The sequence below is a fragment of the Astyanax mexicanus genome, chromosome 17, assembly GCF_023375975.1.
Source record: "Astyanax mexicanus isolate ESR-SI-001 chromosome 17, AstMex3_surface, whole genome shotgun sequence".
Classification (NCBI taxonomy): domain Eukaryota; kingdom Metazoa; phylum Chordata; class Actinopteri; order Characiformes; family Acestrorhamphidae; genus Astyanax; species Astyanax mexicanus.
Genome location: NC_064424.1, coordinates 27373616 through 27397919, shown reverse-complemented (window position 1 = coordinate 27397919; position 24304 = coordinate 27373616). Strand labels below are relative to the sequence as shown.

At 37.3% G+C, this 24304-nt stretch overlaps 2 protein-coding genes across 3 annotated transcripts in view; both read left to right on the top strand.

Annotated features, from left to right (window-relative positions):
* The first annotated feature begins 3787 nt into the window (after positions 1-3787).
* Positions 3788-20187, top strand: dolpp1 (dolichyldiphosphatase 1). Of its 2 annotated transcripts, none has more exons than XM_007256554.3 (8): positions 3788-3896; positions 7818-7918; positions 8585-8669; positions 10786-10885; positions 13529-13627; positions 13718-13846; positions 14361-14450; positions 17431-20187. In XM_007256554.3, the coding sequence occupies exons 1-8, from the start codon at positions 3818-3820 to the stop codon at positions 17465-17467; spliced, it is 720 nt and encodes a 239-aa protein (XP_007256616.1). In that variant the 5' UTR covers positions 3788-3817; the 3' UTR covers positions 17468-20187. The 2 variants fall into 2 exon arrangements, with proteins under 2 accessions (XP_007256616.1, XP_022532106.1); XM_022676385.2 differs by having other exon boundaries at positions 3831-3904.
* Positions 20188-24138: 3951 nt separating this feature from the next.
* setx (senataxin) overlaps positions 24139-24304 on the top strand; it is a 42154-nt gene continuing 41988 nt past the window's right edge. The window contains exon 1 of the mRNA XM_007256557.4: positions 24139-24217. The gene's annotated coding sequence lies outside the window, so the exon portion shown is untranslated. The remainder of the gene's footprint in view (positions 24218-24304) is intronic.

The window sequence follows — 24304 nt, the reverse complement described above, 5'->3', positions numbered from 1 at the left end:
TGCCTGTCTCATTTGTCATTTACTAAAGCTAGCTTTACAATTGAAATAAGTCCAAATGCATTGTTAAATGCTGCCAGTAGAGGTTGGGTAGAGGCTCCACATCTAGTAATAACACACAGTGTCAGTAATGCAAAGCAGCAGTAATTATTGAAGTATTAACAGCGTCTCCTTGAAGAGCACATTTACCCTGCTAAACATGAGTTGTTTAAACCTGTTAGAAATGTTTGCCTTGGTCATCTGGGTTGATTATGTTCTAGTTAAACATTCATAAAACTTGTAAACTACAATTGCTCGAAAAGCATTTAAAGGTATTTTCTTGCAAATTTAACAAAAATATTTTGTCACAGGTTAACACTTGGAGTTCTTAACTCATGGAGCAAGGGCCTAAACTTTGACTAGGGGTGTCTAGGAGTAAACCTTGCAGGAGAATAAAACAGGCTATTAAAACATTTATAGTATATTCAGCATTTTAAATTGTTTATACCCAATTTTTAAAGATTTTATGTTAACACTTTCCAATAAGGGTACACTAATCAACACTACTTATGACAGGATGTCTCAACTAATCATTAATTGACACTAGTTAGAGAAATCCAGTGTGAAATGAACTTGGGTGTAGTGAAACATGATTTTGCCCCCAGCATTCCGAAAGCGCTTTTACACAATAGGGGCTTTGCCCATGCAAATAAATAGCTATCTTTACACCATTAATAAGCTCAAAGTAGTAATTGCAAGGGCCCTAACATTTAAAACGAAGCCCTGAGATTTTTTTTCAGGGCCCCTGGAATTTTACCAATGCAGTGTGTAGCTACTTTGAGCTTGTTAATGATGTGAAAATAGTGATGTTTTTGCATGGGCAGCACTATGCCCTTATTACTAGCACTGTAAGCCTGTTGGGAGCTTTGGTTAAAAACGCTATATTTCGGAATGCTGAGGGACAAATGGAGGGGGAACTTTTTACCAATGAGTGCAAAATACTCCATAACATGGTGTAACATTAATAGTTAAGACATTACTTAATTATTTATCAATGTCTATAAGTACTGTATTGTTTTTCAGAGCCCTTTTTGGGTAATATAGCCCCTTAAACAAGTTTAACAATGTCCATATTATGAAGTATTTTGTGCACTTATAGATAAAAGGTTGGACTTTACTGTGGGTATGACTGATTCAATGCTGCACAAATAGATGCTTGTGATAATAAACTATATAATACTACTGCTTTTACTTCTGATGATGTGCGATGCAGACATCCTAGAGGTTAAATCTGGGATGGTGAGGCTGTCCTGAGTAGGAAATCTGACTTGGCATTTTGAAATATCAGCATTAGTTTTAGTTTTTGATATGCTTTACTGGTAAAACTACCACATTAAAGGAAATGTACTTTTGGTTATTAAATTTGGGGAAAAAGGGATAATTATTAAGAAATTATAAAACAGTTCAATCAGCTGCTAAATAAAATTGTTTGTTCTTTTGAAAAGTAGTTTTCATTTTTACTCTTTTTACTCTCTACATTTCTACAGTTTAGAGCCTAGTGATGGATTAGCTGTCATAGCTAAGCATTTACACATGTGTTCATGTGGTGTATTAATGTAGGAGATAAACCTAAACTTGGTAAACATGGAAGATGTAAAACAGAGTTGATTAGTTACCTTATGTCGGTGTGGATTATCAGTTCAGCCTGTTTCATGGCCGAGTATTTGAGTGATCACAATATACACTGCCTAGACAAAAAAATTTAACTAAGTAAATGATGTGGGGTTGGTGCTGCAGTTGGTCAGGTCTTGGTTCAGCAACAGTATGTGCTGAAAGAATGAGGTCAGCTGACTACCTGAATATACTGAATATAGACCAGATTATTCCATCAATGGATCTTTTTCTTCTCTGATGACACGCCATATTCCAAGATAATAATGCCAGGTTTCATGGGGCAATGTAACTATGAAAGAGTGATTCAGGGAGCATGAGATCATCATTTTCCCACATGAATTGTTCACCACAGAGTCCAGATCTTAACCTCATTGAGAATCTTTGGGATGTGCTGGAGTAGACTTTGTGCAGCAGTCAGAGTCTACCATCATCAATACTGAAAGATTTTGGTGAAAAATGAATGCAACACTGGATTGAAATAAATCTTGTGACATTGCAGAAGCTTATCGATGCCACAGCGAATGTGTGCTGCAATCAAATCTAAAGACAGTCCAGCCCAATATAAGAGTGTCTGACCTTTTTTTTTTTAGTGGCAACTATTTTTTTGGCCAGGCAGTGTATATAGGTGTAATATATATATAAATTTAGGTTTAAACTAAAATATATATGTTCAGTGATATTCAATTATATCCACTGCATTTTAATTAGCTAGACTTTTTTCAATAACACAGTGTTTTTACCATTTTCTAATGTTAACTGTTCCAAAATAAACAACCCTTTGTATACAGACTATGCAGCCGACGGTCTGTCTCTTTTACCTATAATTTTATATACAGGTAAAAACACTGGAAAAAGTGTGTCACCACGTGACATTCACATAATGTCACCATAAAGACTTGTTAGACTGTTCCATACAGTACATGTCCATACAGTCCTACCTCGAATGCAGCCCCGGCTTTGGAACAAAGCTATTGTAGCAGACGTTAGAAGTTTCTTCATTTGTTTTGCGTTGTACTGTGGCATAATATTGTGCATTATGATCACACTCTAAAATGCATATTAGTTTATGCATATTACCTAATACAAAAGTAATCCTGTAGAATTAGTTATTAGTTTGCAATTGTAACACCACCCTCAATGTAGCATCATTTATCAGCAGCCAAAATTTCTTTATTAGAATATGATGTATTTGGCTAATGTATGCTGGGTAATGTAGTTTATTATAGTAAGAGGGCAAAGGGATATAGAAATTAGATGAATTGATGAGTCCGAGGGATGTAATCTTAAAGCCAGTATTATTTCAGAATATAATTTTATAAAGCCTTATAAAATCTTGTAACTTTTTACATGAAAATACAATAAACTAATATAAGCAAATAGAAAATAATGGGTTCTAGATTATGAAGGCATATTGTCCTTTGATGCTCTGTCTTTACCCTGCAGTGTTCAGCGTTAAGAGATTAGGCCAAATTCTGGACTACAAAGGATTTTGACAGTGTAGTCCCGAATGTAGTCCAATACTAGGCTTAAGCCTTGCTTGGGATGGCAACACTATATGTCCACAAAAACAAGACAGTAAAAAAAGGACATTTTCCCTCGTTGCTGCAGGACCAGATTGTTATCCGCTGAGAAGATTTCATGTTAGATGCAGAAGAACATTCCTGGGATCTGTATTTCATTGCATTCAACCCCCCTGACAGTATAAATTTTTTTTCTACCATTTAGGAGCTCTGTACCTAAAATAAACCTGTATATCACAAAACCCAAAACGTACACAGTACAAGTATAAGGCCTGTGTTGTGTTTACTGCTGTCCTCCATCACAACACACTTGATATGAATTGAAGAGGACTGAAACGGATCTCCCCATTCACTCGTTTTTTTTTCTCCCTTTCATTTGAATAAACCCAATTTTCATACGTCCAGCCAGGCGGCCGCTGATTGGCCGCCGTCCCTCCGCTGACGGCCTCTGATTGGACGGCTGTTCCCGTGCAGATTTTTTTCCCTTTCCCTCCTCGAGTCTCTACGCTGTGAATGGCCGAGCGTGGCGGCAGCGCCCTGACGCGCTGATTGGCTGTCCGCCGCTGGGCAGTGCTCTCTGATTGGCTGGGGGTTGTAGGGCGGTCCGCCCTGATTCGCCGATCACTGCTGCCCGGTGTCCGGGTAAGATGGCGTCGGAGGAGCAGTGCTCGGCGCCGCCACCGCGATGGCAGTCGGTCTCCCTAACCCACGTAGAGTACCCGGCAGGTGAGTCAGTAAGTGCCCGCTGAGGGGCTTCGCGTTCTCGCCGAGAGACCCGCGCGGCGCGGCTCGGCGCTCTGGCTCTCGGCGGCGGGAACGTTTACAACTGAATGGACGCGCGGCTACAGGAGCAGGAGGAGGGAGAGGAGCGGGGTGGGCGGTGTGCTACCAAATAGTGGTACCGTAAGAAATCGTGCATTCGCGAAGAACAACAACTGCCAAATCGTGTGTGTGAATTTAACCCGCATGCGCGTTTTTTTAACCTTTCACCCGCGTTAATCTTATATTATCCCTTACTCCCTGTATTTAATGCCTTTCCCCAGTTTTAGCTTAATTTAACGCGTTATTACGGGTTAAACTGTGTAAAAATAAACCCCAGGCTGCAGGTTCACTCGTTTATGATAAAATGTAACCTAACTCAGGTTAGCTAAGTAACTTAGTTAACCTACGGGGTTCTTAATGAATGCCACTCAGATCTGCAGTCTTGCTGTTAGCTAACCTGGCTAGTTAGCTAACTGACTAGCAAGCTAACTTCATTAGTGTTATTAGTTAGCTAGTTAGGTTAGTTAACTTGCTAGCTAGGATAGCTGCCTTGTCTGTTTTAGTAAGCTAGTTAAATAAATAGCTTTAATCTGTGCTCTGAACACGCGTTTACATTAGTCTTAATTTAAAACCAACTTGTCTCAGTAACTGTCAGTAATGCTGTGGTCCACCCCTCAGCCCACTTCACTCCACAAAAACAAACCTGATTAAAACAGTCCGTTATAGGGCTCATCTCCAAAATATCATTAGCTACGCATTTAACTCCAACTAGATAACTGCTAACTTACTATTTTGCACAGGTTTACTTGTGTGGTTTTATCAACAATAGTCCGTAGTTTATTTTAAATTACTGTAATCTTTTCTCAATACTGTTTTTTCTGACTGTACCTTTTTAAGACTGGTGTAGCCATGTAGGTCGTTCACACACAATAGTAGTTAAGCACCTCAAGCAAAAAAAAGAAGTGAGAAATACATAGTTTTAAATTTGTTACCATTTATATCAGTGGTCTATGTGCCACTGGGATAACAAGGCAGGGGTACCGAAGAGGTACCTGATCTGGACTATGCTGGCTAACACATGTTAATGTGAACTGCAGTCAGTCACAGCAGAGGAGCACACCTGGAGTATTTGATTACTACCTCAGCAATGACAAGTATGCCAAAATATACATCAGAAAACGAAAGTTACACTTTATATTGATTCTGTTTGTCTAAGAATGTGATTTGTATTTTGCATGTTTTTTTTTACGTCCAAAGTAACGGTAACCATTACTCATGGCCATTCCTAGCTACTATCTAACTAGCTATTTAGCTGTTTATTTCCAGTCTTCACTGACTTCGCTTGTCATAACTGGGATCTAGATCAGGCTGCAGGTTTATGTTCTCTGATAAACTGAGCAGTATATTATTGGGATCTGTAAAGTAGTTACTCCAAATCTAGGGTGTGTATTTTTGGGGCAGTGGGCTTTTTTCAGTATAATGGACTTTGCTTAGGCTAAAGCAGCTAGTGTTGCATACAACTAGCAAGCTAACTGCAGACAAAATTATATAAAGTCCTCATAAGCTGGTTTATAATGTTGCTTGCTGTGGTAGAAGGTACTGAATTTGTCTTGCACTCATTTGTGTAGGTTCAGTGTCGTCAGCCTGGCAACCCTAGTGAGGTTGGCATCTGTGAGGATGGGTGGGCGGGACAGACAACTCTCTCTGGTGTTTTTAAATGAGACTGCTGTAGCCATTTCACTCACTCATTTCCTTCTGATTGCTGCTTTAATGCTCAGCGTGTAAAATGACTTGTATGGTGTATTTGAATGGGACCGAATTCACTAATAATGTTTGGTAATAATTACTGTACCCCAGCTTTCAGAGTAAAATCAACCCTGTCAGAATAGGGCTTAAAATTATTTTTGAATTAACAATGTGTTTAATACCAGCCCTTTATCTTGTTCTGCCTATAGCCTTCTGTTGCTGCTTGCAGGCAGTGCAGTTTGAGTTTGCTGTTCATGCTGCTCATTTTGCAATAACATTAAAAATACAATTTACTGTGCAGTCCTATATTCCTGTGTATACTCTTTGTTCTCTGTTAACCCTTATTTATTAACAGAAATAAAACTAATCTGAGGGTGGTCATTCCAACAGAACAAGCAAACCAATCTCCAAATTCTAAACAATGGTTACTGTGAAAAAAAAAACAGCAAAAAAATCTGTTGTCCAAGCCCTGGTTTGAGCCGGCTGAAGGCTGTGTGCCGTTTGTCCTTGTCTCATTGTGTTTTTGTCCTCAGCACTTTGTGTAATGCGGTATTGTTACGAATTAACGATTAGTTGACAATGAAATTTGTAGTCGACAATTTTAAATGGTTGATTATATCGACTAATCGTTGCAGCCCTATCCTGCTGTAGAATCTAATCCTATTTTCACCTATTGCTTTTTTACAGATGGTGACATTTTCATCTTTTAGAATTTGCTGCTATTTATGTAAAGGCATTCTTCCATACCTTTTACCAGTGAAATATTTCCTTTGCCACTGGCTGCAGTAAAAGCTCAAAGCATGATCCATCCACCTCCATGCTTAACAGCTGGAGAGGTGTTCTTTACACTTAATTATACACCCCTTTTTTACTCTTAAAGGAATTCATTTGAATTGGGACTTTCCGTCACTAAGTGCTACCTGAAGGAAGGTGCGAGTCTTCATGCCTGCTTCCCATTTAACATGCGCCAAGAGTGATGCTGGGATTCCCTCAGCTCGTGGGCAGCAGGTTCCTTCTAGTGTAGTCTACTGCGTTGCTGTGTTGGAGGGAAAAATATGTATCCAAGAACAAGGCGGCTGTGTCGTCCTAATTATTTGCAGGATGGCTATATTAAGCCAGCCTTCTCCCTCACTGAAATAGACAAGAGAGAGAGATCGTCCCACTCTCTGCAAAGACCAAATATCATGGGACAGAAATTCAGGACAAAGCATGGAGCTTATTCAGATCCATTTCCTTTAGTTTTGACTGTCCTTACTAGAGACTATGAGTTTGGATCCAGCTGGACAGGGCTAATTTCAGGGGGTATTTTGCTGTTTGTTACAGAACATGTCTCTCTCTCTTAACACTTTAAGCATCAGCTCTAACATCAGAATGTTTTTGCCTGGCACTCTCAAGAAAACGACATTCACAAATGAACATCGCACAGCAGGGATTCAGGTGCAAGGCCCAGCTGTGCACTGTGCCAGTCTGGTGGTCCCTAGGGGCTCAGTTGGCAGCTAAGGGAGTCCCTCTTGGCTTGCCTGACAGCCATCCTGAAATAATTCTTCACAAGTCTGCTGATGCTTGCTATATAAAATCAATGCAAACTTGTGTTCTATAGTTACTGAACAATAAATCAAGTTTTGTGCTTTTTTTTTTTTTTTAACTTTCTTTGTTATCTACAAGAGAAGTCAGCAGTATTTTAAAATGTATATGCAATTTAGAATTTGAGAAGAAGAACATGATCACAATCATCTAACTTTGTCACATGTTGTTTGTCTGGGAAGTTGGAGACTGTTCAGCTATGTTTATTGAAATATGTTTTTGTCTAAAATAATATCTCCATATTATTAGTATTGTGTGTACTGTGACTGTCTGTACCTGATAAAATTATAAAAAGAACAGTATTTTATGCTAGAGCTTAATAATGTTTAAAGAACATATTGGGATTACCAGATTACATGAATACAATTTTGTTTTACAGAAACTCTCATTATTCCTAATGGTCAGAGTGCTCAAAGTACATCTTAAAAAACACAGGGAATGTTTGAATAACTCATTTAAATATTGTAACAATATCCAAATTACCATTGTGACTATTGTGAATATTTTTTTTTTGTAATGTGGATTCCTAATTTATACCTGGTTGTCTTTGTACAGGTGATCTGACTGGGCAGCTACTGGCCTACACTAGTCTGTTGCCCATGGCGATCCTGGTCGGCTTCGTCACACTCATCATCTTTAAGAGGGAGCTGCACACGGTGAGTAGTTTTGACTTCTGACCTGGGTTTAGTGTTGCCAGTATCCAACACACTCTAGAAGCTTCCAGCTCGAGGCCTGTCGATGTATAGAATTTAATTCCAGTATTAATTCCAGGGTGCTAGAGACAAGCGCATACAGTTACAGTTGAAATTAAATTCTGCAGGATCTTAAATTTTTTCGTGAGATAAGTTTCAGGGGTCTGTGGTTCAATTCCAAGACAATTCTGGAGGGTTTTAAATGTGGGTCTGGGTTTCAGCTTTGAGTCTCAAGGTTGCAAGTTGGAATGGGTTTCAAATCTTTGAGGTACGAGTCCTGATCGAGCCTTGAGTCTCTGGGGTAAAAAGTGGAGTTGAGTTTCTGAAACAACCCTAAATTTCCTTGGGTGTAAATCCGAGACAAGCCTTGACTCTCGGGTGCAAGTCTGAGATGAGCCTTGCGTCTCTGAGGTGTGAGTTCAAGACAAGTCTCCTTGAGTTTTGTAGATCATTTTACTGTAATCTGTGAACTGAACTGAAATCCTGAATTAGCCATTGTGCTACCCGACTTCCAAGGTAGTGACTGTGGACATTCTTCAGTGTTTAACATTCAATGCTTATGATCGGTGTTTTGTTTAAAAAAAATAAATAAATAAAATAAATAAATATAAAAATGTTTCTCTCACTTAGATCTCATTCTTTGGTGGTTTGGTGATGAATGAAGGGCTAAACTGGCTACTAAAGCACATCTTGCAGGAGCCTCGCCCATGTGGAGGTAAGTTCACACACACTACTTCAAGATATAGCCCCTCAGTGTATTTTAGCTTGTATGTAGTTTTAGTAAGCCAAATTTGGTCAGAAATTACATAATCAAGTGTATTAGAGACTGCTGTGTGCTGCTATTTGGTGAGGTATAAGCTGCGACCAGAATGTCATGTTGTGTGACCATTATCTTAAATTTTTTTTATTGTTTGCTGATTTCTTAGTAGTGTAGCTTGTTTATGAACAAAGTGTTTGCATACGTAGTGTTCTTGTAAATAATATATATATATATTACATTACATTACATTACATTACATTTCATTTGGCAGACGCTTTTGTCCAAAGCGACTTACAATAATGAAGTACAAAAGTAATAGGAATTTAGATAACCCATTTTTAGATAGGGCTTAAAGGAGGTCGAAGGGAAATAAAGGGATAGAGAAGTGAAGGAGGGGAAGAAGGAAATGGGTTTAGAAGTAGTTAGTGTGTTAGAGGTGTTAGGAGAGTAAGTGCTCTTTGAAGAGCTCTGTCTTCAGGAGTCTTTTAAAGATAGCGAGAGATTCTCCTGATCTGGTAGTGGAAGGTAGTTTGTTCCACCATTGGGGAACTCTGTATGAGAACAGTCTGGATTGCTTTGTGTGAGTGTTTGGCAAAGCGAGGCGACATTCATTGGAGGAGCGCAGCGGCCGGGAGGTAGCGTAAGCCTTCAGGAGCGAGTGCAGGTAGGAAGGAGCCTGTTCTGTCATCACCTTGTAGGCGATTGTAAGAGTTTTGAATTTGATGCGAGCATCAACTGGTAGCCAGTGGAGCTCAATGAGCAGCGGAGTGACATGTGCCCGTTTTGGTTGGTTGAAGACCAGACGTGCTGCTGCGTTCTGGATCATTTGGAGTGGTTTTACTATTTGGAGTGGTTTTACTATATATATATATATATATGTTATAATATATATATATATATGTATATACATATATATATATATATATATATGTATATATATATATATATATATATATATATATATATATATATATATATATACGTATATATATATATATATATATATATATATATATATATATATATATATATACGTATATATATATATATATATATATATATATATATGTATATACGTATATATATATATATATATATATATATATATATATATATATATATATATATATATATATACGTATATATATATATATATATACGTATATATATATATATATATATACGTATATATATACGTATATATATACGTATATATATATATATACGTATATATATATATATACGTATATATATATATATATATATATACGTATATATATATATATATATTATAACAGACTGTTCCTATAGATTGTTCCTATAAATTCCATGAAACTGAACAGCATCAATGTAAGCATACTGTATTACAGGGGTCGACAATTAAGTTTGGCCGCGGGCTAAATATTTTTTATTACGTGTCATTACGTGGCAGGCCTCAAGCTGGGGGTTTGGGTTGAAAATAAATAAATAAAGAAGCTGCTCCTCATGTGGAATCAAACCCGAGTCATCAGGCTCGCGGTCCAATAAACCGCTGCTGCCCTGGCTAGTGAATTGGGATGAGGCCGGAAAAAAAACACCCTTATAAGGAGCCCAGGAAAACAGGTGGAAACTTAAGTCACGCCAGGTGCAACAGAAAGACAGGGAAAGAATGTACACAAAATCTGTCAAGAGAAGCTTTTTTTTTTTAAATTATAATCCAAACAACCTTACGGGCTATTTGTTTTATGCCTATTGTCAACCCCTGCTGTATTAGCTACAAATATTTTAGCCACAGAAATGATAATGTATTAAATTACTGCTATTATGGGCTGCACTACATCATATTTTGACAATTATAAGAATGACAATTATCTCATGATTTGTGATAACAGTGTGAGTTCATTTATATGCCAATTTTCTACGTTATGACTTATTACTACATTATAACTGAATTATTTTTCACCAAGATATGTATGTAATCATTTCTAAGATTATATATTTTCCAAACAAATGTAGTTAGTCCTATGTGTAGCAGCTGTTTGGGAATGCTGTACAGTGTTTTAACCTTGTGTGTTTGTGTGCAATTTCACAGGAGGCCACAGTACTGTAACGACAGAGTATGGCATGCCTTCCAGCCATTCACAGTTCATCTGGTTCTTCGTTGTTTACTTTTTCCTTTTTCTTTATTTAAGGTGAGTCCTAAACCAAGTCATGGTCGTCTGACTGTAGTCACAAATGTAATGACTTGCAGCTAAATCAGGAGAGATTTGTGACTCGTCTTTGACTTGAACCTGTAGATGTTATTTATGAATTGAAAATAAATGTTTGGGCGGCATCTTGTTGGAGATGCTAATATTTTATTTAATTTTTAAACCTGTAGTTGATTTGCTTTAGTCTGAATAGGTTAACAGGGTTGTGAGCATTTTCCTCTTGGTTTGGTTTGTGCACCAAAATATATCACAACAAACCACATTTTCTCTCTGCTTATTGGTCAGATCTGTCTGAGGCAGGAGTAAGAAATTTAAATACAGGTAGAAGGTCCTGTGTTTTGGACTACAACCCCTGGCAAAAAGTATGGAATCACCAGTCTTGGATGAGCACTCCTTCAGACATTTCATTCTGTAAAACAAACTCTGATCAAAAACATGATACAATAATAAGGTCATTCCAAAGTGCAACTTGTTGGCTTTCAGGAACACTCAAAGAAATGAAGAAAAAACATTGTGGAAGTCAGTGAATGTTACTTTTATTGACCAACCACAGGGAAAAAAATATGGAATCACTCAATTCTGAGGAAAAAAGTATGGAATCATGAAAAACAGATAAACAAAAGATGATTCAAAATACATCACTAGTATTTAGTTGCACCACCTTTGGCTTTTATAACGGCTTTCAGTCTCTGAGGCATGGACTTGATGAGTGACGAACAGTATTCTGCATCAATTTGGTGCCAACTCTCTTTGATAGCAGTTGCCAGATCAGCTTTGCAGGTCGGAGCCTTCTTGTGGACCATTTTTTTCAATTTCCACCACAGGTTTTCAATTGGGTTGAGATCTGGAGTATTTGCAGGCCATCACATCGACTGAATGTGTCTTTCTCCAAGGAATGCCTTCACTGTTTTTGCCCTATGGCACGATGCATTGTCATCTTGGAAAATTAATTCATTATCTCCAAACATCTGTTCAATTGAAGGGATGAGAAAACTGTCCAAAATGTCAATGTAAACTTGTGCATTGATAGAAGAATTAACCACAGTCATCTCCCCATGCCTTTGCCTGACATGCAGCCCCATATCATCAAGGACTGTGGAAATTTGGTTGTTTTCTTCAGACAGGCCTCTTCATAAATCTCACTGGAACGGCACCAAACAAAAGTTCCAGCATCATCACCTTGTCCAATGCAGATTCTTGACTCATCACTGAAGATAACTTTCATCCAGTCATCCACAGTCCATGATTGCCTCTCCTTAGCCCACTGCAGTCTTGTTCTTTTATGTTTAGGTGTCAATGATGGTTTTCTTTTAGCTTTCCTGTATTGAAATCCCATTTCCTTTAGGCGATTTCTTACGGTTCGGTCACATACATTGGCTCCAGCTTCTTCCCATTTATGCTTCATCTGTTTAGTTGTACTTTTTTGGTTTTCAAGACAAATGGCCTTAAGTTGCTTGTCTTGACGCTTTGATGTCTTTCTCGGTCTACCAGTACGCTTGGCTTTAACAACCATTCCATGCTGTTTGTATTTGGTCCATATCTTGGATACAGCTGACTGTGAACAGCCCACATCTTTAGCAACCATGCGTGAAGAGTTACCTTCTTCAAGAAGTTTCACAATCCTCTCTTTTGTTTCAAGAGACATTTCTCTTGTTGGAGCCATGGTTCTTGCCACTCTAATTCGTCCAGCAGCCCTCCAAGGTGTCATGACTGCAGGTGTTTTTAACTGCAGACTAACGAGCAGATCTAATCTGAGGCAGGTGTCCATTTAGGGAAAGGAAATTGACTGGGTGTGTCCTTATTTTCTACCTTCAATTTGAGTGATTCCATACTTTTTTCCTCAGAATTGAGTGATTCCATATTTTTTTCCCTGTGGTTGGTCAATAAAAGTAACATTCACTGACTTCCACAATGTTTTTTCTTCATTTCTTTGAGTGTTCCTGAAAGCCAACAAGTTGCACTTTGGAATGACCTTATTATTGTATCATGTTTTTGATCAGAGTTTGTTTTACAGAATGAAATGTCTGAAGGAGTGCTCATCCAAGACTGGTGATTCCATACTTTTTGCCAGGGGTTGTAGTGCAAATTTCTGTTCAATTTAACATGTAGTAACAAAAGAGATGGCTTGTGTTCATAGCTTTACTAATATACCAGATTAAACTACACCTAGTAATAGTTGAGCCAGATCGAGGTCAGATGACGTTCTCACAGAACTGAGACCACTACCTCTCATTAGTGTAATTGAGAAGAGAAAAAACAAACCACAGGCCAATTTAACCAGATGAAACGGTGCAAATACTGCGAGTTAGCTGAAGGCGAGTTAGCTGAAGGCGAGTTAGCTGAAGGCGAGTTAGCTGAAGGCGAGTTAGCTGAAGGCGAGTTAGCTGAAGGCGAGTCTTATGACAGAGCTGGCAAGTTTCAGGTCAAGTGTCTTAAGTCAAGCGTTACAACAATACTAAATTGTGTGAGGATTTCCCAGTGTTTATGACTCAAGTTGTGTGATTTGTCCATGACTGTTTGCTTGGTAAATTATTCAAACAAATTTAACCTTTTATTTCTGAGATGGCTATGTTCAATGTCTCAAAAAGCAGAGATTTATGTTAAGCTTTATTTATTATTCCACAGAATGCATCAGACAAACAATGCCAGGTGTGTTGAGTTGTTATGGAGACATGTGCTCTCAATCATCCTCCTGGGCGTGGCTTTGTCTGTATCATACAGCAGGTAAGGTGTGTTTGTGGCAGTATTTACGGGTGCAGTTTAACATTGTATCACTGATTAATCCATTTGCTTTTCTGCCTTGTTTGTATTTAGAGTTTACCTTCTGTACCACACCTGGAGTCAGGTGATCTACGGGGGTGTGGCTGGAACAGTGGTGGGAGTTGTGTGGTTTTTCATAACACAGGAGGTGATGACACCCATCTTCCCCAAGATAGCAGCATGGTAACACACACACACACACACCAATCTAAGGCTCTCCAATACACCTTGTGCCAGATAGTATTGTGACTAGCTGTCGTAGTAAAATTTATGTTATTGAATATTGACAATAATTTAAGTTTGAGAATACACAGCCATAAATATTTCAAAGGAAATGTATTTGTCTGATTACTTTTGAGCCACTAAAATGAGGATGCTTCGTAAAAAATGATTGCAGTTCCTGTGCACTTCATTTGATAGTTTTGTTCAACTGCTTAAATTAAGAAACTCTACACTTCATCTGCATCTCAGTTGTTTCTTTTTAAATCCAGTATGGTGGCACACAGAGCTTAAATCATGAAGATTGTTTAACTGTCCGAATATTTATGGGCCTGACTGTATAATTAGATTTAAATCTTCTATTTGGTAGTATTTTTGTTGCGCAAAAACTGCATACACATAGCATAGTCATGATAATAATTCTGACCCCTGACCACTTTTTTTCTTTTTGTATCCTCTTTCTCTGTGTTTCTTGCAGGCCCATATCAGAGTTTTTCCTGGTGAGGGACACAAGTCTCATCCCTAATATTTTATGGTTTGAATACACTGTCACCAGATCAGAAGCCAGGTAATGCTCAGCAATTTCTACTCTATACACTATACAGTATACTCTATACACTGATGTATGTATGTATGTATGTATGTATGTATGTATGTATGTATGTATGTATGTATGTTATGTATGTTATGTATGTATGTTATGTATGTATGTTATGTATGTATGTTATGTATGTATGTATGTTATGTATGTATGTATGTATGTATGTATGTATGTATGTATGTATGTATGTATGTATGTATGTTATGTATGTATGTATGTATGTATGTTATGTATGTATGTATGTATGTTATGTATGTATGTATGTATGTTATGTATGTATGTATGTATGTTATGTATGTATGTATGTTATGTATGTATGTATGTATGTTATGTATGTATGTATGTTATGTATGTATGTATGTATGTTATGTATGTATGTATGTATGTTATGTATGTATGTATGTATGTTATGTATGTATGTATGTATGTTATGTATGTTATGTATGTATGGTATGTATGTTATGTATGTATGGTATGTATGTTATGTATGTATGGTATGTATGTTATGTATGTATGGTATGTATGTTATGTATGTATGTATGTATGTTATGTATGTATGTATGTATGTTATGTATGTATGTATGTATGTTATGTATGTATGTATGTTATGTATGTATGTATGTATGTTATGTATGTATGTATGTATGTTATGTATGTATGTATGTTATGTATGTATGTATGTATGTTATGTATGTATGTATGTATGTTATGTATGTATGTATGTTATGTATGTATGTATGTATGTTATGTATGTATGTATGTATGTTATGTATGTATGTATGTATGTTATGTATGTATGTATGTATGGTATGTATGTTATGTATGTATGGTATGTATGTTATGTATGTATGTATGTATGTTATGTATGTATGTATGTATGTTATGTATGTATGTATGTATGTTATGTATGTATGTATGTATGTTATGTATGTATGTATGTATGTTATGTATGTATGTTATGTATGTATGTATGTTATGTATGTATGTTATGTATGTATGTATGTATGTATGTTATGTATGTATGTATGTTATGTATGTATGTATGTATGTATGTTATGTATGTTATGTATGTATGTATGTATGTTATGTATGTATGTATGTATGTTATGTATGTATGTATGTATGTTATGTATGTATGTATGTATGTTATGTATGTATGTATGTATGTTATGTATGTATGTATGTATGTATGTATGTATGTTATGTATGTATGTATGTATGTTATGTATGTATGTATGTATGTTATGTATGTATGTATGTATGTTATGTATGTATGTATGTATGTTATGTATGTATGTATGTATGTTATGTATGTATGTATGTTATGTATGTATGTATGTATGTTATGTATGTATGTATGTATGTATGTATGTTATGTATGTATGTTATGTATGTATGTATGTATGTATGTATGTATGTATGTATGTTATGTATGTATGTATGTTATGTATGTATGTATGTATGTTATGTATGTTATGTATGTATGTTATGTATGTATGTATGTTATGTATGTATGTATGTATGTATGTATGTATGTATGTTATGTATGTATGTATGTATGTTATGTATGTATGTATGTATGTTATGTATGTATGTATGTATGTTATGTATGTATGTATGTATGTATGTTATGTATGTATGTATGTTATGTATGTATGTATGTATGTTATGTATGTATGTATGTATGTTATGTATGTATGTATGTATGTTATGTATGTTATGTATGTATGTATGTATGTTATGTATGTATGTATGTATGTTATGTATGTATGTATGTATGTTATGTATAGACTGTTTGGGAATGCAGTGGAACCTTTATAAGTGGGAATACATGTTTAAGATTAGAAATGCCTCTATGACCATAGTTACAGACCTTCCAACATAAACACATTGTGAGTAAGGGTTACGCATTTTGATGTAGTACGCTTGAAAGATTCTAAATTCTAAGGAACGCATATCAGTTGATCTTGCATATCAACAGTTTCAGTGAAGTTGTCACCAGGTTGATTCACAGATATCTGTGCTTAAGCAGAGCGCTTTCGGCCAATCACAGTACTTAATTTCCATCCAACCGGCCCGTCCCTCCTCGTCTAGCTTTGCATTTCAATCAGAGACCTTATAGACCACTGAAGTCGTGTCCTCATTTTGTAGTCGCACCATGGTGTTTATGACCATATTTGGGTTTCCATGTCTAAGAGGTTCAGGCCTATGGACAATTTGAATAGGCTTTTCCAAAACTGGCATCTGTCACATTCTGTGGTAACTAAATATGTTCCGAACCCTGTACGTTTTATTCTCTGTACATTTACCTCCTAAATATCACTGCATCCTCAGAATTTTAAGATTGTTTAATGGTAGTAATTACAAAAGTGCTAGCTTTACTGTGTTCAGCAGCCTGAAGTGACCGGCTCTCCGGCGCTGTTTGCCTGGGTTCAGCAGCCTGAAGTGAGAGCGGTTTGTTTGGATTTTAGCATAGCTCCTTCTTTCTCCACCCTCCTATGGCTCTTGGAGGTAGGCGGTCTGCCACAAACCCTGGAGAGATCAGCCAATAGCATTCGCTGAGGAAGGTGACTGACCCCGCCCCCAAACTGTCAAAACCACCCCATTCAAAACTCGAGCGCAAAAGCCTCGCTCGAGCAAAACCAGCAGCCGCAGGTCATTCGCATAGCGAGCGAGGAGAACTGTGAATTTGAAAGGGAGAAATATGAAGCTTAAGAGCGATATTTTGTTCTCGCAAGTTTCACGAGAATTAATTTACACACACAAAATGTTAAAACACGCTAGTTCATTTTTTTTTTCACGTTATTTTTGTGCCCCGACTTTCACATTGATGTGACGCCATAAATTATGTCATTATGGCACCGTGTGCATGTGTGCACATATCAAGCTTTGAATAAGGTTTTCCTCTAATGTTCTGTTAACACTTGACCTCTGTTCCCTCTTACAGAAACAGACAACGAAAGCTGGGTACAAAGCTTCAGTGATCTGCGCTGGGTCAAACTGACGAAAAAAGGACCACCCATACGCACGCACATCCTCTCACCCATACACACCTACACGCACCCATACATTTCCACGAACATGCGCTCCTACGTTCTCTAACACACTGGAGATTTACCGTCTGGACTGTTCTGGTCGATATTTAAGGGCAGGACCATTTTCAGGTGGACCAAAAGGGGAGAGGTCAACCGCGACCATTATTACCCAAGTGACCAGAGCGTGTGTGTGGTGGACCGCTCTCTCTGTCTCTCTCCTCTCTTTTCCGACACCTCAGTCCCCCCTGAACCCAATCCCTCTTTCCCCAGACCGGCCCTATGTTTCTGATGCATGCTGACCGTGCAAGAGGCGAAGCTATTTAATGAGAAATGTAATATATATTTTAACCATTGACGCACGCGGGCAAAAACAAATACCCTGAATTGTAGCTGATGTAAAGTTGGGGGGGGCAAGAGAGCAAGAGAAGGCGTTTAGTGTGTAACCTTTGGCTGGCATTGCTAACAGCATGACATTAGTAGACAGCTTATTTTATTTTATTTTTCTTTTCTTTCAATAACTGTTTGAGGGGGTCAATATATGAATGGGGATTCTGTTAGGTTAGATGTTTGGGCTTTATAGAAGAACAGCATTGATATATTGGGTGGGAGGGTAGAAAGTAATTGTTTTTTTTATCAGAATTGTCAGAAAGGAGGAGTTTTTTGGTAATATGTAATATCAAGTAAGATAATTTGCACTTTGTGAATTTAAGTAAGAAAAAACAACTTTTTTTTTTTTTACTATTAACACTAGTTACGTCGGAGAAAATGAACAGTCTTTAATTCTCTACTTTGTTTCTTTATTTTTCCTGCTCTGATTGACTGGCAGTGACTCCAATCACAGCCAATGTTTCTGAGGTGCATGTCACACTCTGAGCTCTGATTGGCCAGAATCATGTCCCAGGCCCTATTATTCACCATTCTGACCCCCCTGTGCCATGCTGTGCTTGATTTACTGAATTTGTTTTAAGTGGAGCCCAAGTGCTTGGGCCCCTGGACATTGCTTGCTCCTTAGATGAAGTTAGTGTTTTAGGAGTGTTTTGGACTGTTTCTCTTGTGTTGAGATGTGAACAAAGTTATTTAAATTGCTTTGGTGAAGAGAAACCTACTCAGCGAGGGTAATACAGTGATTGAGATTGGGAGTAAGGGTTCGCATGATCTGAAAGGTAAGAAATGCTGTCTGTTCAGAAAGCATTCTGAATTAAAGTTTAGTAAACTATCCTTTAAAAATCCTAAATACAACACAGCTGAACCCTCATATCTTGTAGTGACTGTGAACACCAAAGCATCAAGTCAGCAAGTCTGAACCAAGAATTATGTGTTTGTCATTGTTTATATGTAGTCCTGTTGGTTTTGGTTTCACACTGTAGATTACTGCACTGAAAGACGTTGCTGCATCGTGTCATCACCTATGTGGGCTGTGTTGCTGTTTTGTTGAAGGGTGGGAGGTCAAGTTGGTGGGCTTCCTTTAAAGGTGTTTGGCACAACACCATATTCTATTGTTTAATAGATGATGGCCTGTCTCAATTTTTCGTATTTTGTAAATTATTTGTAAATCTGAACCGTTTAGAAAAGTGTTGTCACATTGCAGACACACCAAAACATGGTTCAGTTGATCCGGGCAAAGATTAACTCTTTTGGTTGGTCCAAATTGAAATGGACTGTGGTTTGGGGCACCTGTAACCTGCTGCTTTGTTTTTGACTAAGCTGAAAGTCCACAGATCTGTACCAAACAGGATAGAAGTGAAAGGAACGGTATATTCCACACCAGACTGCTCTGAATGACTTTGTTTACATCAAACTCAAGAGTTCTGCAGGAAATTTTAAATCAGGTTTTCCCCCCCTCCCCCTCTTTCCGTGTCTTGATATCCATGCTTTCACACAGCCAACAGACCTGATCCAAGAAATCGGTGAATTGACCTAATATAATGTATATTTTGTTTAAAATCTGATTTTGTAACTTACTTTGTTAAAATAGCTTCCAGTAATCTTAAATATCAACTTAATTTTTGAGTGACTTGGTAGTTATAGTTACTAGTTATTATGTTCTAAATAATTGCACACTTTTCTTATTACCTGGAAATTTCAAGAAAAGAGAATTAAATAAAGTCAACTGTTATTTAGAAATGGCAAGTCAAAAAAAATAAAAGAATGAATTTTAGACTAGGTTAAATTGTTGGCATATTGATAACGAACACAAAGGCCAACACAGGTGATGCCATAATACACCTGGGTATGGATTTGATCCAAATGGGACAATTACTTTTTTATATATAATAAACTCTTCTGTTTTATCTATCTATCCTGTTGACACATCCCAGATCATGAAAAGGCACAGACTGTCCACAACCATTGCTAACCCTCTGCTCCTCAACATCTGACTTCATCTGGTAGCATGGAAGGAGCAAACATGCGCAACAGAATGAAAACAAAGGAAAAAATAAAGACACTGACCACTGAAACCTCAGGTGAACATTAAGCATGTGCTGACGATGACTCTGGCAAGAACAATGCCGATGATGCTGTTCTCCTGTTACCACGCCTATGGAGAGAGTGCTTGTGATGGGATGTCCACAAAGGGAAGGGACGTTATAGAATAGCTCTCTTTAGATTTTTTTCTCTTTTATTTTATTGTGTAATTCATATCAGGCTGAATAAAAGAGATAAATATGGTTATTAGCACTGTTGGCACTATTATTTCATACTAACACATTATATAGTATTGTGCACAAAAAACAGCATAAAGCTGATACCATCTGGTCACACTGGGGACGAATTTAAGAAGTGTAAACAGAATCCGGTCAAAGTATATCCTAATACGAAATGTATGTTAATTCCAGCTGTAAACAGGGCCTGATTTTTTTATTTAATGTGGAGGTGAGGTAAAAGAAAATATTGAAAAATCTGAATCTTGTGCACTCTATATCCTGAAGAGATGTTTTACACTGATTCCTTATCTCTAAAAGTGTTGTAACACATTGTCTCACACACTTGAGGAACACTGGTTATATTGGACTGGTAGGTTAGGTTAACGGGCTAGCTGGTTAATCAGCTCTTGAGCAACATGTCACATTTGATTATGGTCAACCATTCCACCCAAGACACAGACAAGAAAGTGAGTGGCTTTTTATTAAATCATTTAGAGATTATTAATTGTTTTCTCAGTATACATAAAAATGGAGTCAGTAATTGTTTAGAGTAATTAAATACTTAATATTATTTAGACATTTCCTTTTTTTATAGATATAGCCTTTACATAAAACACATTTTATCATTTTTGTAGCTAATAGTAATTATTGTTGATAATCTAAATATCATAAAGAATGGTATCCAGCCTAATTGCATAACAGCAATTGGGCATGTGATCAACTAGCCTTGATTAAAAGAGTGTAAAGTAGCTTTTATTTACAAAGCTAATACATTAACATTTATTAACACTATTTTTTTTAATCAAAAATAATACAGTAGAACAGTTACATTGCTCTGCTGAAAATAGAATTTACCCAGAGCAGCGATTGCTTCTTACAGAATTCGTTCTGTTGTAAAGAAAAGGATCTGGCGATGTTTGACCAGAAGGCGGCGCTGTTACATTTTGTCATTCAGGTCATGCTGACTGACAACTGTGGTCTTTAAGAATCATCAAGCTGATACTCATGGTGGTCAGGTGATACCAGAGGTGTCTAAATACAAATACTTTGTTACCATACATTTGCTACGTAAAAGTGTTGGTTATCTATACTAAATTGCTATCTATACTTCACTAGATTATTATTATTAATTTTTTTTAGAAATCACACTGTCAGTCACAGTGCAGTGTTACTATTACTATTATTCCGTTTTCTGGCTGTTCTAATAGTGTGATTACCATGGCTATTTTGTACTTAGCCCTAAGATTGCAGGATGTAAAGGTTTATAATGATGATAAAAATAATACTGAAGTATGTTTCCTTTGGGAAACTATATGTTGTACATTACAACACCCTAAATCAGCCTTTGTGCCCTATTCACAGACATATTCAGTGACAGCATATTGCTAACCATATCATAACTCACAGTAACTGTTTTTCTACAGCATTCACAACTCTCCTGCCTTGTTTGGTCGAGTGCACTATAGACCCTGTGGCACGATCTAAGCTTTTTGTTTTTAATGGCATTTGTCCCTTACATTACATTTATTTTTTTATAATTAAAGTAGTTTTGAATCAAGCACTTTTACACTTTTCTTTGAGTAAAAAGCTTGAGTTGGTACTTCAACACTTCTAGAGAAGAATTTTAAACCCTAGTATCTATACATCTACCTGAGCAATGAATTTGAATCATTTTGACACCTTTGTGTGATACTCATGATGTTTGGCATGTCGGTCTAAAAATTTGGTCAACCAGCTTAGTGATACTGGTTGTGCTGGTCATGCTGATTCATCAGCTTGGTCAAGTTCACCAGCTTAACCATCAAGCTAAAACAAATATGACACTTGTGATGATAGTCAAGAACTAAGCAGAGGATGAACTAAGGGCTGGCCCAAGCCTTTATGGGCCCCCCCATTCCATAACCTCAGTACCAGATGCTTCATCATTTCAACCATTCCATGGAGAAACCAAAAAATCGTATTCATAACTTGCACATCCGTGCTTCATTACAATTTACTGGCTAAATCCTGTGTGAAATAAAACACAATCTCTTCTCCAGAAGGTTAATTCATTTTTTGAGACATAGCTTTGCCGATTTGCACTCACTTCACTTCTGACTTACATTAGTTATCAAACACTCAAGCACTGCATATTTGCATTTAACCTAGTATTGGTGTGCCAACAATGAAAATAATATAAAACTTGTGTTTAAGCGTGTAATACCATTTTATTTGTATTAATCAATATATATTTTTTTTAAATAAGCATAAAACATATCATGAAAATTAAGGAAATTTGTGTTTGTTATATTATTTCTTTGTTGGATCAATGCTTCTTGGCATTGATAAATCTTACACTATTGAAAAGCCTGTTCATTTCCCATTTAAGTGGAGCCACGTTTATAAGGAACATACTATTGTGTGATGAGCAGTATAGCTGAGTATGTGGGTTGAACACATGAATAATTTTCCAAGTCTTCTCTTCCACTGCCAAACAGCGTATTTTGCTGTTGCTATTGACTCTTGTTTTGACATTCTGATACCGCAAGGTGAGTACCTGTAAGCATGGGCCCTGTTGCGGCATTATTTGGAGTGAGCCCTATAATAACATCTCCAAATTTAGGGCAAATTAGTACACAGAATTATTTTATTGTCATTCAATTTTACACCAGTAGTGCACAAAGGAATGAAATTTCGTTGCAACGGTCCAGTAGTTAGGAGAAACAACCAGAAACAGTAATACTTTTTAGAGTGCAAGTAGAGCAATATATATATATATTAGTATATACAACTATACATATCCATCATATACACACTGTACAAATATGTAAACTAACTATATACCTGCAACACATACCCACATATTGCACATATAGAACCAAAAAACTAATATTGCACAAGTGTTATTATTTTCAGTGTTTAAACTGTCTTATGGCATACAAGAAAAAGCTGTTTTTGAACCTGGTTGTCCTACATCGAAGACTGCGGGACCTCCTTTTAGAGGTCAGCAGTGAGAACAGACCATGGTTGGGATGGGAGGGGTCTCTAATTATGTTTTGAGCTCTGGTCAGGCAACAGTTTATGGCAATGTCCTGTGGGCGAGGAAGTTAAGTCCCAATGATTATTTTAGCTGTCTTGACCACTCTTTGCAGAAACATCCAGTCTGCAGCACTACAGGGTCCTGCCCAGACATACAGAGATGCAGAGATATAATTTTGACAGTAAAAGGTGTTAAGAATCGGAGGTGGAAGGTCTTCTCTTCTCATCCGTCTCAGGAAATGCATGCATTGCTGCACTCTCTTGACCAGAGCTTCAATGTGAGTGGATCAGGTTAAAGTGTCTGTTATCTGTACCCCCTGAAACTTTACAATATAAAAGGGAAATTAACAGGCTTTTCAATTGTATAAGATTCATAGATTCAAAGAAAAAAGTATTGTATCAACACAGAAATGATCTATCAAACACAAATTTCATTAGATTTTGTGCCTTAGACTTCCTTACAACTTATACTTGACTTCCTATACTTATACACCTTGGGCCGGCTCTGGAACCTTTATTCAATTTACTTCTGTTATTGCACTCCAGTATCTTCCTGACTACTTTTACTTTATATAATTTGATATTTTAGTGATATTTTACTAGTTTGGAACATGCTAGCATCATGTGTTTACTCGGGAGGAGTCTGCAGAGAGTGATAGTATTGTGTCAACAAGGAAATAAATTACCAAACACACATTTTTTGTACATTAAGTTTATTTTTTTTATCGTGATATCTGGGTGCTCTTGAGGGGGGCCCTGTTGGTATAGGGGCCCTAGGCGGCCGGGTACTTGCGCATTGGGAATGCCGCTGTGGAACCTTAATTCAATTAACTGCTGAGCTGTATCAGCTGTATCAGCTAACTGCGCCGGGGACTGCGGGGTCCCCGCCCCCGATTTAAAGGGACCGATACGCGCATAAATACAGAGCCCGGCTGCGTCTGCGCAGAAGCGGAAAGACGCCGCCGTGACGTCGGAAGTCCAGCGGCCGTCGCGGAGTGTTGAGTGGGATGAACCAGCGCCAGGCAGCGAGGGGGAGGTAAGCTGATAACAAAACACATGTAGCGGTACAGTCATGGACTTTCCTGCAGCAGCGCAGCACCGTGCTGGAGGAAAGCAGTGAAGT

Excerpts from the sequence above, each read along its gene's own strand:
- dolpp1 (XM_007256554.3), top strand. The coding sequence starts at position 3,818 with ATGGCGTCGGAGGAGCAGTGCTCGGCGCCGCCACCGCGATGGCAGTCG. Across the intron at positions 7,919-8,584 it reads TTAAGAGGGAGCTGCACACG|ATCTCATTCTTTGGTGGTTT; the intron begins GTGAGTAGTTTT and ends TCTCTCACTTAG. Across the intron at positions 13,847-14,360 it reads TTCCCCAAGATAGCAGCATG|GCCCATATCAGAGTTTTTCC; the intron begins GTAACACACACA and ends TGTTTCTTGCAG.